Genomic DNA, 14,944 nt, shown 5'->3' with positions numbered 1-14,944 from the left:
GCATCTTAAAAAGCAGAGACATCACCTTGCCAACAAAGGTCCATATAGTTAAAGCTGTGGTTTTCCCAGTAGTGATATATGGAAGTGAGAGCTGGACCATAAAGAAGGATGATCGCTGAAGAATTGATGCTTTTGAATTATGGTGCTGGAGGAGACTCTTGAGAGTCCCATAGACGGCAAAAAGATAAAACCTATCCATTCTGAAGGAAATCAGCCCTGAGTGCTCACTGGAAGGACAGATCCTGAAGCTGAGGCTCCAATACTTTGGCCACCTCATGAGAAGCGAAGACTCCCTGGAAAAGACCCTGATGTTGGGAAAGATGGAGGGCATAAGGAGAAGGGGACAACAGAGGACGAGATGGTTGGACAGTGTTCTCGAAGCTACCAGCATGAGTCTGACCAAAGTGCGGGAGGCAGTGGAAGACAGGAGTGCCTGGCGTGCTCTGGTTCATGGGGTCACAAAGAGTCGGACACGACTAAACAACTAATCAACAACAACAGTGGAGGGTTATTAAGATGCTGAAAACTGAGACTATATTTCATTATCTATATTTTCATAAGTTGGTACATTATGCTTTTTCTGTCAGGGTCTTTCTTTACACAAAGAAGTTTGAAGAGCATTAAGTAGTCCTTTGGATGATTATTCAAGATGGCGTCACGTGTGCTAAAATTGGAGATTCTCTTGCTTGCTGCCTCATGAGGTGATTTGAGAGAACTGCATGGAGCCCTGAAGAGAACCCATGCTTCTTCTAAGAAAAGAGGAGTTTAAAGTCAAATAAAGTCCATAGAAGTGCATTTGGGTGAAGGAGAGGCAAGGCTCTCAGTCCTTGTGTAATAAAGAACTCCCTTTTCCTCTGGGCTGAGGTAACTTTCTGAGGAAATCTTAACAGTTTGAGAAGGTTATGCAAATGTATTACTGGCCTCACTCCATGTTTTAAACTTTAAAAAAGGTATTTATTGATGTCCAGGGCCTGTTCACCGGAGGGGGGGGGTTGTCAGCGGATGAGGACAGTGTCCATTTCAATTTGCTCTGAAATGGTCATGTAGGAAATGGCTTTAACCTCTTCTGAATGTGAGGAGAGGGGCCAGGCAAACCTGTTCTAAATGCATTTTCTCTGATAGAAACTCCCATCCAAATCCATAGGACTGAAATTTAAAGGAAGCCTGCTCAGTACGCCAACCTTTTTTTTTAAAAAAAAAAAATCAAATTTACGGCCCATTTTTTTGCATGTGAAAATGTTTTATTCTAGTAACTACAGAGATCTGGAGATCAGGAATGGGGGATGGGTGAAGAGTCATTTTGTGGGTGAGCAAATTTGCTCCCCTCTCTCTCACACACACGCTTTGCCACCTTCAAGAAAAAAGCAGCCTTCTTTTTGGGAGGGGAGCTTTGTCTGTTGCATTTGGACAGGGTGTCTCTCATGGGGGGAGGTAGTATATTGATGAGGTGCTGCTTTTGGAGAAGTTGGGCAATGTGAACTCTCAGCCATGTCTGTGAAGGGGGGGGGGGGAGAGGGAAGAGAGACTCCTTAGCTGGCCTGTCAGATAAATCTTCTGCTGTTTACTTAAATCCTCAGCGTTTCTTCAGTTTGTTTGTTTAAAAAAAGTCCCTGCCAAAAAGTGGGGGAAAGCCGTCCTTGTTCAGTCTTGCAGTCTTGGATTCAAGGACAATTGCATGGCCTTGGGATTCTTCATTCCCCGCTCGGGCTCTCAGGTGTACATATGTATGTATGTATGTGTGTGTACACACACACACAGTGTGTTTGAAATCTCCTTACAGGAAATAAGCTGCTTCTTCCTCTCTTCCAAAATAAGTAGCTAGCTAAACTCTTCCAAAAGGTGTGTGAGAGAGTGAGATTGATGGTTTCTATGCTTATTTTGAATTCCAAGAAAGAGTGCTTTATTTTATTTTAATATTTTTTTTATTAAGCAATTTCAACATACCAAATTATCAATCGAAATAATCAATTACCGGTACATTATTCCCTCCCGCCCCCCCGGCTATCCCTTCCGCTTCCCCCACACCAAGGACTTCCCTCAGCTCCCCTCTCTGATTTCTTTGCACATATTATTCTCTGCATGTTATAACATTGTACATATCTTTGCCTTGTCTATCAGATATTCAACTATTTCTAGTTGAATAGTTGAACAAGAAAGAGTGCTTTAGAGCATGTACAGAAAGCTTCCTGTTTCCAGCCACGACCAGCCCCACTGGGGTTTAGGTGACAAAAAGACTCAGCTGAGCCTCCAGTATTTACAGTGCCGGAGAGAACAATTGCATTTGTTAGGAAATAGTACTCGCTTTCTGATTTGTGTTTCCAGAACTTGTGCACTTAATTTTGTTTTATTCCATTTTTAAAAAAATAATTACCCCACTTTTTGACTTTAGGGTCCCAAGCCAGCTTATGAAATTCATCATAATCAGTGACATAAGATGAAATATTTCCCACTACTATATTACTGTATGTTTTTCCTCTGTGGCACAATTCTAAAGATATTGCTTCATAAAATGAATTAGTAACATAATTGTTGGATTCACAATATGACTCAAATTTGGGAAGCTCCAAAGTTGCAATTAACTTTTTTTCCAGGAGATTATCCCCAGGAATCCCAGCTATCTATCCACCTACCTACCCGTGATGTGGGATTTCGGGGAGGGGGGGATTAAATCAGGGTCAATTAATTTGTATTGGAATTCTTTTGCATTAGAAAAAAAATCTAATGCCCTAGAGAGAGTGCTCTAATTTTTAGGACCCACCTTATTTCTGAGATTGTAAATTGTTTTAATCTGTTTTTAACATTGCGTTTTAATTGTTGCAACCCACCTTGAGACCTTAAGGTGAAGGGCGGGGAATTATTATTATTATTTAGTAATATATATATAATATTATATATACGAAATAGTTTCTATTTAACATTTAAACTACATTAAGTGTGATTTGTGGAACATTGTGGAACAGCCTACACACCTAGGCTGAATAAAGTATTTAAGTTCAACCAGCTTTGGTTATTTTTTTTAAAAAAGTATTTCTGATACTTTTGTCAGATTAACATGGTCCCCACTGCTGCTTCTGTTTACTTTATAGTAAAGCTATCCCAGCCGTGGGCCCCAACACACCAGTCTCGGGATTTGTAATATAGACTCCCAGGCTAAGCAAGTGTGGGGTTGCTGGTCCTTGTTTGGATGGGTCATGGATCTTTTGTTTTGCAGCATATACATTTACTGCCATTTATACACTCCCTCCCCAGTTAACTGTTCCCAAAGTACCTTATAATTAAACCCCAGCTCAAAATGGGCAAAATCTTAGTGCTGGATTGATATTATGTCTGTCTCTCCATAATGGTTGATGACCTCATAGTGCAGATTGTAGACTCTTCCAATCACAGGGAGGGCAGTTTAACTGGCGAGGGGCAGAAGAAATGGATGGGGAAGATACCAGCCCACAGCCGCCTCGAAGCTCCACAGAATTTCCTGGATCCAGCAGCTGGAAAAGCTGATTTTAATTTTCTGTAAGTAGATCAGGGATGTCGTGGGTAGTTCTCATTATCAGGCACATGCCATGGCCGCTCTGCAAGTTCCTGGGTCCTTCTGACCTCTGCTGCTCCTGTGATTGGCTGTGATTGGCCTCTTTCAGATTCAGCAAGGAGGTGTTAGTGACCTCCACATGCCTTACTCCCTTCTCCCAGAAGGGATTGGGTCCAAAGGGAGAGGCAACCAAACGGGCACAGGCAGCAGCGGACAAGCAGCGGAGAAGATGGGCGTTCTTGAGAAAGGGAGACCCACAGGTAGCCCCCCCCCCAAGGTTTTGTTAAAATACTGGAACAGGCATTAAAAACTGGATCCCCAGTAGACAAAAGCAGTTCAGTTTAAATATTTGATTCGGAGGAGGAGCGGGGTGCGGGGAGGGAATCAGTGAAACGCACTTAAGATGAAATCCTGTATCAGTTTACCTGGGAGTAAACCAGGTAGGCATGTATCTGATTGCACTGCTAATATGGTTTAAATGTTATATTCAAGCAAATCCAATGTTTTGTGGTTGTATCCAACCGAGGTCCTACTCAGAGCAGACCCTGTGACATGAATGGGCCTATGTTAGGCATGACCATTAACTTCACTAGGTCTACTCTGAGTAGGACCAGCATTGGATGCAGCCCATGTAAATTTTAGCACTTCACCTCACCCATTAGAGGCAGCCTCCACTGCCTCCTGTGTTGGAAAGTGGTTCAGGTGTTCCCAATACAGACCCAATTAAAATGACCTTCTCCCACAGCCAGGTGTTTCTATAACAAGGGGCTCCTATGGACACACACAGAAGGTTAGTCTCTGTTAAATGACTGGTAGGCCTTCATCCAAATGTATATTTTTGGGGGTGTGAGTTGAGAGTCAGTGTGGTATAGTGGCTAGTGTTGGATTAGGACCAGTGGGCAGCTAGGATTCAGATCCACACTAGGTCATAAACCTCCCTGGGTCACCTTGGGCCAGCTAGCATCTCTCAGCCTAATCTACCTCACAGGGTAGTTGTGAGGATAAGGAGGGAAATGTTTATTTGAGCAGCTGGGAGGAAAGATGGGATATAAAAGTAGGATATTTGTGTAAGTAGGGCCTCCAGTTTTAATCCAGGAGGTGGAATTCCCCCCCCCCCATCCCAAGTTTGGGAAACTTCAGTAGCAACATGAAATCTTCCAGACCATGTATCATAAATTAAATGTTTTCTAGGAGTGGCTCTCTTCAAAGTGGAAGATGTCGGCAATTTTTCCTTTATTCCCCACCCCCACACTCTTGATTGTGCAGTGCAGCTGTTTTCCTAGCTAAGAGCAGAACAAGATCTCAAAAAAGCTCTTTTTGTCTGAAGCCCGCAGGCAGCCTGCCTCTCACTTTTCCCCAAGAAATTGCAAAACCCTTGCATTTGCCTCAGTTTGAGTGTAGGAGTCCCAGCCGGTGCCAAAAGGATAGCTGTGCCAAGGAAGGCGTTGAGGAGCGCCTCTCAGGGTGCTAGCTAGGGCACTGTGCACCTTTAAGGTGTGGCTGGGAGCCACCCTGCTCTATATGAGCTCCTGCGTCCCTGTACTTGTCTCTTGGCTCAGGCAGATTGCTGGCATGAAACAGAAGTGAAAGATTCCTAGCAAAAACAAAGGAGCAGGGAGAAAATGTTTCTATATGGTGTAATTCTCTCCCACACACCCATCCAAATTTCAGAGAAGAGCCAGAAACGTATAAGTGTTAGGGCATTGATGGAGGACTGAGATGCAGTGACTACATCGGAGAAATGTATGGTGCCAGGTTAATTTTAAGGCTCGGATTTCCTCCCCTAACACCCCCCCCCTTTCTGCGCTTTCCAAAATGATAGCTTATAATTAGTGGTGCAATGTTTAATTGATTTGCAGTGGAATCCTGTGCAGGTTTATTCAGAAGCAAGTCCCACAGAATGTGGTTAGACTTCCACGTAAATGTGCAAAGGACTGTGGTCTTAATCAGTAAGGTTCATTAATTTCCCTCCAAAAAGTCTCTTTTAATCAACTAAAAAAGTGCCTCTGATTATAAGGTACTTAAGATGGTGCTTGCCAGCTTATTTTCATAAGAGGCATTCCCCTTTCTTTCTCTTACAATGGCCTTTGTCAACATGGTGCCCTCCAGATACTTTGGAACAGGCATAGGCATACTCTGCTCTCCAGGTGTTTTGAGACTACAACTCCCATCATCCCTAGCTAACAGGACCAGTGGTCAGGGATGATGGGAGTTGTAGTCTCAAAACATCTGGAGGGCTGAGTTTGCCTATGCCTGCTTTGGAATGAAATCCCCATCAGCCTCAGCCACCGTGCTGGCTGGGGCTGATGGGAGTTGTTGTCCAAATCATCTGGAGAGCACAGTGTTGGAGAACGGTATCATGCAGAAAGTGGTGCCTCTTCTAAGTCCACTCATATTTTTCTGTGACACATGATTGAATCCTTCTGAAAATGGAAAGACTGTTGCTGTCTTCACCTATTGGGTTTTGCTCTTAAACCCAAATTTGTTAATTGACTACTTATCTAATATTAATCTAATTAATCAACTGATGTATTTTTTAATTGGCTGACAGCCCTAGTCAGAATTAAGCTTTAATCTACCCTATGCCCAGTGCCGGATTTACATATAAGCTAAACAAGCTATAGTTTAGGGCCCCACTCTCTTGGGCCCCCCCAAAAAAATTAAAGGGAAAAAACTGGATTTACATTTCCAAAATATAAGATAAAAAACAAATAAAATGGCTTTAGATACCTATTAGGTCCAAAAATTACCATATAGCATATATTCAACACAAAAAACAGCGTCAATTTGTTGTTGACAAAGGACAGCTGGACATATAAAGGGCCCCATTACCTTCAGTAGCTTAGGGCCTCATCAAACCTAAATCTGGCCCTGCCTATGTCATACATCACCAGGACACTCTTTTAATTTCTGGTCATCTGGGGTCATGACACATTCAGCACTGTTGATTGGATTAAAATATTGTAGATCTTGAAGGTGGCAATCCCTTGGTCATGAACAATATGGTAGGGCATGTCACAAAACATATATTAGGATGCTGGGACATATCAAATTTAGCTCTTTGTTAAGTTTTCTGACTGAACTGTGTTTTGGGCTTCAGCACCCTTTTGCTACCTGACTCTGGACTAGGTCAACCTTCTCCGACTCCCATACAAGCTTGAGAGGGGAAAGAAATTAGGGGCTTGTGAAATGGTAGTGTCTAAGTGTGCATGCACACGAAAGCTCATACCAAGAACTAACTTAGTTGGTCTTTAAGGTGCTACTGGAAGGGGAAAAAAAATTTTTTTTTTGACTATGGCAGACCAACACGGCTACCTATCTGTAACCCTTCCTGCAAAATATCCTTGTACAGTTCCCTAAAATCATGGTTATGTTCATGTTCACAGCTCTGCTGATTATTATATATGGACCCTGGTGGGTTTTGCCTATTTAAGTCTTTGGAAGAGATTGGGTCCACACTGCCCATTCTCAAGGCACACAATGTGTTTTTTTTAGCCCAACTCATTGAAATTAATGCCACAGCTAACTCAGGTTAATCAATTTCCGTGGGTCTGTTGTGAGTAAAAATTAGTCTGATATGATCCGGAGAGTTGGCATCCAATGTTAATTATACTCTGAGCCGACCCACTGAAATAAACGGGCATAAAAAATGTAGGTCCATTCTATTCATTCAGTGGGTGTTTTCTGACTAACCTTGGTTACAAAGCCACGATTCGGTGTTCCATTGGTGGACCTATTTTGAGTCCTTTTTAAAAATTGTTTTTATTAAAGATTTTCTTGGGTTACAAAAGTACATACATTGTTTCTATTTTCAGATCATAAAGTCATTTCTACAGTTCAATTATATTCGATGTGAGACTTTAATGTTGTATACAGTATAAGGCTGGGGCAGAAGTGAGAAGGGGAGAGAAAAAAGGGGGGGGGAGAAAGGGAGTAGTAAACTTTCATTCTTTTACATAGTGTATGTGCGAGGTTTTTGTGTCAGTATCACATGGGTAGATTCTCTTTCTGTTTGTCTTCATTGGCAGTGAGAGAGGTTGAGGGCCCAGGATATGGTTGGTTGCCTTCGGTTGACCAGTGGTGTAGCGTGGGTTGTCAGCACCCGGGGCAAGGCAAGTAATTTGCGCCCCCTAACCCATGGATTTGCGCCCCCTAACCCGTGGATTTGCGCCCCCTAACCCGTGGATTTGCCCTAACCCCCAGATGTTGCGCCCGGTGCGGCCGGCCCCCCCTGCACCCCCCACGCTACGCCACTGCGGTTGACTGCAGTGAGTTTTGTTTGTATGTGTGAGGGTACGGGGTTGTTGGGTCAAGTTAGCCATATCGATTTGTATGTTTTTGGTGGGTTCTTGTTGTCTTGTTGGGCTGTGTGTGTAATAAAGGGGAGCCACACTGGGGTGAAGGTGTCCGCTTTTGTTTGTCCCTGTTCTTTAGTTTGTTGCTTAAGTTTCCTAGTAAGGCTGTTTCCCATACCGTTTGGTACCAGTGGTACATGTTCACTCCTGACAGGTCCCTCCAGTGTCTAGCTATGATGCTGCTGGGTTATAAGCTCTCTGTAATGTGAGTGTGTGTTATTGTCTTGGAAAATATTCTATAGGGCCAATTCTGGGGTGGCTTCTAATACCTGTTTAGTTATTTCACATATTTCTTGTAGGACTGATGTCCAAAAGGGTTGGATTTGGGGGCAATCCCCACCACACATGGAGGTATGTGCCTGTAGAGGTACAACCTCTCCAGCATTTTGGTGAGGTTCCTTGATATATCAGTGCCGACTTCTGTGGTGTTAGGTACCATCTATAGATAAGTTCCAAGGGGAGATGGATTTAGATCACAGTTTATTCCATTGGGTAGGGTTTATTTTATAGTCTATGTCATGCTCCCATTGTTTTTTGATTAAGATGAGGAGGTTACTAGGATTCTGGAGCAGTATTTTTATATTGTGGCTACCCTGTTTTGAGTCTTAGGAGAAAATAGCTTTGAATTAGATCTCTTTATAACCCTTTCAAAATCTCGCCTGCCATTGTGGTGGGATGGAAGGCAGCCATTGTTTAGACCAGCAGTGGGCAATATCCTCTCACCCCCTGGGGAGCTGAAGGTGCTATGAAAGATGTATTAATGCTGTGTTCACACTTTTCTTGCTTTTACTTTTGGGTAGGTTTTTGTATTGTTTCAATAACCTGCTTGACCAGAGTGCCTGGTAAGATATCAACAAATGTGTATATGAGGAAGTGGAACTTTTACTCAAAGCACTTTCCAATGCTTATTGAAACATTTTTTTCTGACCCACCTACCACAGTAAAGTAGGGTGCCATACTATTCTGGATTTTTTTTTGTCTATATATGTATTTATTTACATAGTACTTTTTGTATGTATAATTCTAAGCACCATATCATGGGGTCCCTGGTGGTCTCCCATCTGGGCACCTCAGGAGACCTGCCAAGTGTCCCTATTTTCCAGGGACAGCCCGAGATTTACAGAAGCCATTGTGACACCTCCCTCTGCTGGCTCACTGGTCACCAAAGTGCTAAAAGGCCTGGTGAGCTCCTATGGTTGGATCATTTTGCGTTTGTTACAGGAAGAAGATAGACATGTAAGTAGGATTTCTCTCAGCATCTGCATTTTGTGATGATAGTGATTTCCTCTTGAGCTTAGAGCCATTAGAGAGTACTTACTATGAGTCCCATTTCTCTTTCTTTTCTAGACTTTCAAGGCTGAGAAAAGTCTTTTCCCGCCTGGGAAGAAAAAATAAAATTTCTCCTTTCCCAGAGACCTCCTCCTCGCCCACCACCTCTCCCTCCGCCTCACCCTCCAGACCCCTCTTTCAGAAGACTGCAAAGGTAAAACCCTTCAGTGTATAGATGTTGCTTCCAGAGAAATAGTAGTCCCTAAGGATTCTTAGGAAAGGTCTCTCTGTAACTGTTTGAGGCCTATTTTGAGGTTCAGAAAATAAACATATCCCATGTGGCTCTTAGTTTTCCCTGTACGCTCTGCAGACCTGCCATCCTGACCTGGAGGAAGATGGCAGGAGGAAGAAATGCCAAGGAAAACATGAAGGTAATGTCGATTTCCAAGGATATGTTTAGGGTATACTGTATAAGAAAGTCCCTAAAACAGTTATAATTGATAGCCTTCTCTTCTTTTCCATTTAAATGACATAATATTTGAAGACCTGGAGGGAGAGCAGGGACAGGGCAGCTTTTATACTGACACCATGAACCACAGAACCTGAGCACGGAGTTTGCTATCACTCTCTACCAACGCTGGGCAGAGCTCAACCATGGAACGAACCTCGCCATTTCCCCAATGAGCGTGTCTCTGTCTTTGGGGTTTCTGCAGTTTGGGGCTCAAGGGAGCACACTGGCTCAACTGCAGCATGCTCTGGGATACAGCACGCATGGTAATACAACCTTCTGAGAAACAGCTTTTCGGTGAGCAGTGCATGCTGTCGTGAACTTCACGTTACAGTTTGGACTGTTCTTCCTCCGAGACAGCCACCCTTCTGGGGCACCAGGGCTGCCCGGGTCATGGCGGGCTCCAGAGAGCGGGGAGGGGGGAAGAAGCACCAGCACTGCCATGGGGGACCAAGGGGCGGAGAGAGCCCAGCTGGATTTTATGTGCTGTGGCGGCAGCTGCTTTGGGAACCAGGAGCCAGCCTGGCCTGACCACGCACCCTATTCAGGACTTTTTTAGAGCATGATGTTTTTGCCAAGGAGAAGAGAGAAAACCTGTGCAGACTTTGAAGTATTAATGGATGTCTGTCCAGTGGTACTGTCCACGCAAAAGATCATGTGAGCTCCCGTTGCTTGGTCCCAGCTCCTGCCAACCTAGCAGTTTGAAAGCACATCAAAGTGCAGGTAGATAAATAGGTACCGCACCAGCGGGAAGGTAAACGGCTTTTCCGTGTGCTGCTCTGGTTTCGCCAGAAGCGGCTTAGTCATGCTGGCTGCATGACCCGGAAAAACTGTCTGTGGACAAACGTCGGCTCCCTTGGCCAGTAAAAAGAGATGAGCGCTGCAGCCCCAGAGTCGTCTGCGACTGGACCTAACGGTCAGGGGTCCCTTTACCTTTACGAAACCAGAGGCTGACCCATCAACCTTCGAGGGCGGAGGAGTCTAAAGCTGGGTAGGGGTTGCTCCCCAAAGCCACCATATGCATTCCCAGAAGACCATGTGGTGGGACTAACACTACATTATGACATAGGCATTGCTTATATGGGAACTTTGGGAAAGGAAAATAATAGCCACTGGGAGTAGCTCTGGCACAGCAGCAGTGAATTTTGTGCCTCCCCACAAAACTGGCCCAAATCCACCCCCTTCATATTTGTAGTTTGCGAATGGGGCTGTGAAATGTCATTAAACACAATTCATTTGTCATTCTTCATTAGCATCTGTCCTCAGCATGGTGCCCTCTAGCAGTTGTTGAGACTCCAGTTCCCATCCCTGCTGACTATTGGTGAGGGTAACAACCACCTTGCTGCAGCTAAGAAAACCTGAGTCTGGATGGGTGGCCACCTGGGAACCACATGTCTGCCACCATGGGTTCCACGGTGTGAGAAAGGCAGGGTACAAATGTAACAATGCATAACACCCTTTGGCCACAGGTTCCTCCATCCCTTGTTTAGCATTGCATATGAGCTAGCTAGTCCTTAGCAAGCAACTAAACTTGGGGGGGGGGGGGGCAAGCAACTAAACTGGATAGAGTCGTGCTTGCACTTTTTTCCTGCTATAAACTTGGAAGCTGAAAATGTAGAATATAATAATGAAGGGCCCTGCAGGCTTTATAAGCCTCAGGCCTGCCCACCAGCAGCCACAACTTGCGGTCTTCACAGGCAGCTAAGCCCAGACCATCCAAGTGTCCCTATTTTCAAGGGACGTCCCTGATTTAGAGAAACCGCCTCAGTTTCTGATTTGATCCCGGAATGTCCCATTTTTCCTTAAAAGGTAAAGGGACCCCTGACCATTAGGTCCAGTCGTGGCCGACTCTGGGGTTGCGGCGCTCATCTCGCTTTATTGGCCGAGGGAGCCAGCGTACAGCTTCCAGGTCATGTGGCCAGCATGACTAAGCCGCTTCTGGCGAACCAGAGCAGCACACGGAAACGCCGTTTACCTTCCCACCAGAGCGGTACCTATTTATCTACTTGCACTTTGACGTGCTTTCGAACTGCTAGGTTGGCAGGAGCACAGTCCGCGCACAGGAGCACTCACCCCGTCGCGGGGATTCGAACCGCCGACCTTCTGATCTGCAAGTTCTAGGCTCTGTGGTTTAACCCACAGCGCCACCCGCGTCCCATTTTTCCTTAGGATGTCCCTATTTTCATTGGAGAAATATTGGAGGGTTTGGAATTATCCGACCCCCTAGTTGTCTGGAGGCAATCCTGTATAGGGAAGGTTTTTTTAAAAAAATTAAAATGTTTTATTAGGTTTTTATATATGCTGGAAGCTGCCCAGAGTAGCTGAGGCAACCCAGTAAGATGTGTGGGATATAAAGAATCAAATTATCATTATGGAATGGGATGTCCCTATTTTCATCGGATAAATGTTAGAGGGTATGCTAAGCCCCTTTCAACTGTGAAACGACACAAAGGTCAGCTTGCATTGGTTCAGACCCTTCCTCGCCTCCTGCACAGCTCCCGAGGTGTGTGGCACACCATGCAACCACTGTAAAGCAGGGCCCAGGCTCTTGGCGAGACCAGTTCCAGCCTGCAGGCTGTGCGTTAATTTGTTGAATTTGCCTTTTCTCTCATAAATTAGTCACTCTTTTATTGAAGAGAAGTGGGAGCCCTACAAAGAGAATTGAGCAAGTCCCAACGGGAGCCCTGCAAGCTGCGGATTGTTTGTGTGTGGGGGTTTGTGCACATCTTTTCTGCTCAGAAAGCATTAATGTAAAAATTTTGCATCCGCTATAGGCATGGCTCCAGCAAGAACAAAACTCTGTGCTGCTCCGAGGTTGGATTAGGAGTGTGCTCAGATAATGACATCTGAAGAACAAGATGGCTGGGAGCGGCAGCAGAGTAAACGGGGGGGGGGGTGTCTTTGAAAGAGAGAAGAGCCATAATCCCACTTTACTACCAAGGGGGGGGGGGAATGCTTGCAAAGGCAGCAGACTCAGTTTGGCACAGATTATGCCACTGATTCCAGATCCTTTTGGCAGCGCAGAGAGGCCAGCAGATTCTTTGCTATGGGCTCTTCTGCACTCTGCTTTTTCTATAGGTAGCAAGGGTTGATTTGGCCAGAGATGTGGTGTGCATTTTAAGTACTCAGGAGGAGAGTAATGTGTAGTGTTTCTAGGAGCATATGGCACATTCTAAGAGAAAAACATAGCTTACGTAATGTGTTCCTGTCTCTCCAGCCTATTTTAAAATATAGGCATTACCCACGGTTTGGGCATGATGCCAAACCATGGTTTGGTGTTCTTTGAGTAAGCTTTGGACATATGGACCCCATCTTCCTTTTTGACACCCCTAATTCTGACACTGCTGTCAAGCAAGTTTTTCAATGCATCCAAATAGTGTACAAACAAAAATTTGCTTGCAAACTAGAATTGGACATTGTGGCACTTGCCCACAACCACAGTTTCCAGGTCTGGTTTGCTGGAAACATACTAGGTGTTGCAGGGTTTTTGCCACATTTGTTAACAACTTGGAAGTCGTGGAAGGGGTTGGAATGCAGGAAGGGAAGGAGAGTGTGAGCCTGAAGCTTGTTTATGTATTGATAAACCATGGTTGGACATTATGTTTGAACTGATCCATTATGAAAAGTTGGGCTTCTATTTCAGTAGCAGGGGATGAATTCTTAGCAAAGGTTAAAGGCCTGCTGCTGGCTGGAGATAGTGTAGATTAAATTACACACACTCCCAAAAAGCACCATAGTGTATTTTAAGTTAGCACTGATGTTGTTTTCTTATACCTTAATAATAACCAAAGCTTTGTTACCAACCCAGGAGTTTGTGTTTCTAAAAGAAAGAGGAACTGTACCTGTGTCAGTTATATTTCTTTTTAAGAGGTTGGGCTAGATGACCCTCAGGGTCCCTTCCAACTCTGCAATTCTGTTATTCTATCCCTCACCATTGGCTGTGGTGGCTGAGGCTGATGGGACTTGGGAGTCTAACCTCATCCCCACACATTGACTGCAAACTATTATGAGGACTAAGCTTACTAATGAACGGCTCTCAAAGGCCTGCTCCAACTAGGTTTGGTCTCCCTTTCTCTTATGCCAGAAACTCAGGGCCATCCAATCAAATTGATCAGTAGTATATTCAGGACAGACAGAATGACATACCGGTAGGTGTTCACAAAGCACATTGTTAACTTGTGGAATATGCTGCCACCAGGTCTGTTGCTGTATCCTTACAAGATTGAAATTTGCATATGCTAATTTATATGAACAGATGCAAATTTAGGCCAGCTTTCAGAAAGAGGTTGTATCGAATGCTAGCCCTACTAAAGAGTTGACTCATTGAAACTAAGACACTGATAACTTAAGCCCACTAATTTTTATGGGTCTACTCTGAGTAGGACTTAGCTGGATACCACCCAAAGTATCCTGTAAGCAATGTGTGAGGGGTGGGGTGGAGGGTAAGCAACAGTGCCCCTGGCTGCTGCAAGATCTGTATTTATGAATGTTGCTAGCCATTTTGAGGACTATACAGTAGTTGAAAAGCGGAATATAAATCACTTAAAGAAATAATGAATAAGGTGTGTGTCTGTGTCCGCTAACTTATATGGCTTTAAAAAGAAATCAGACCATTTCCTGAAGGGTGATGTCAGCAGGTATTGCCTACAAGAACTAAACAGACCATTCTGCTTCAGAGCTAGCTCTTGCCTTCATGACCTGTCTGTGTGCTTCCTGGAGGTGTCTGATTGGCCACTGTGGGGAATAAGATACTGCACTAGATTGGCCTTTTGGTCTGAACCAACAGAGCTCTTCTTATGTCCTGTCTTCTTCTTGTTTAGGAGTCAGCATGCAGCGTTTGTGGCTGCCCAGAACTTGGAAGCACTGCATCGTCATGGATCTTGCTTCTCTCCAACCCAGATTTCAGCAAAGAGGGTGCTCATATTCTGGTGCTCAGTTCACCTGACCCACCCCTTAGATCATGGGAAGGTAGGTTTGTGTGTTGGTCAATTTTGCTGCTTTCATACTTTGCCAAGGTATACACAAAATTGGGCTGTGTTTCATGTTTTATTCCATTTGTGTACTATTAGTAAGTTGGGATCAGCTTACAATGGGACACACTAGTGGCACCAGAATGTACATTTTTATGCTTTTAAAGAAAAGGCAGGAAGAAGAGAGTGAGATAGGTCTATACTAGGGGTAGGGGTGTGTGTGTGTTGACTCTTAACAACTGTCATGATTTACTTTCTCCCAATGAATCCTGAGAATTTTTTCAGTGTGGGTGCAAAAAACTGCCCGCCAGAGATC

General features: G+C 44.5%; 1 protein-coding gene and 1 long non-coding RNA gene across 10 annotated transcripts in view; one reads left to right on the top strand and one right to left on the bottom strand.

Annotated features, from left to right (window-relative positions):
• Window positions 1-501: 501 nt before the first annotated feature.
• The window catches only part of LOC310769549 (uncharacterized protein), a 32,018-nt gene continuing 17,575 nt past the window's right edge, over window positions 502-14,944 (top strand). For 2 of the 9 annotated variants that reach the window (XR_014551677.1, XM_083629028.1), the window contains exon 1: window positions 14,576-14,626. Coding sequence is in view for 1 of the 9 variants with exons in the window: in XM_083629028.1 (XP_083485154.1) it covers window positions 14,619-14,626 (8 nt within the window). In the remaining 8 variants the exon portion in view is untranslated. The other 7 variants (XR_014551672.1, XR_014551673.1, XR_014551670.1 and 4 more) reach the window with 7 other exon arrangements.
• LOC310769590 lies at window positions 5,580-7,287 on the bottom strand. Its single transcript, XR_014551712.1, has 2 exons — window positions 6,842-7,287; window positions 5,580-6,725 (listed from the first exon to the last, which is right to left on the bottom strand). It is a non-coding gene; the product is annotated as an uncharacterized lncRNA (long non-coding RNA).

Source organism: Podarcis filfolensis, assembly GCF_964270895.1.
Source record: "Podarcis filfolensis genome assembly, chromosome: 8".
Taxonomy (NCBI): Eukaryota; Metazoa; Chordata; class Lepidosauria; order Squamata; family Lacertidae; genus Podarcis; species Podarcis filfolensis.
Note: the sequence above shows the minus strand (reverse complement) of the source record. Positions and strands in the feature narration are given on the sequence as shown.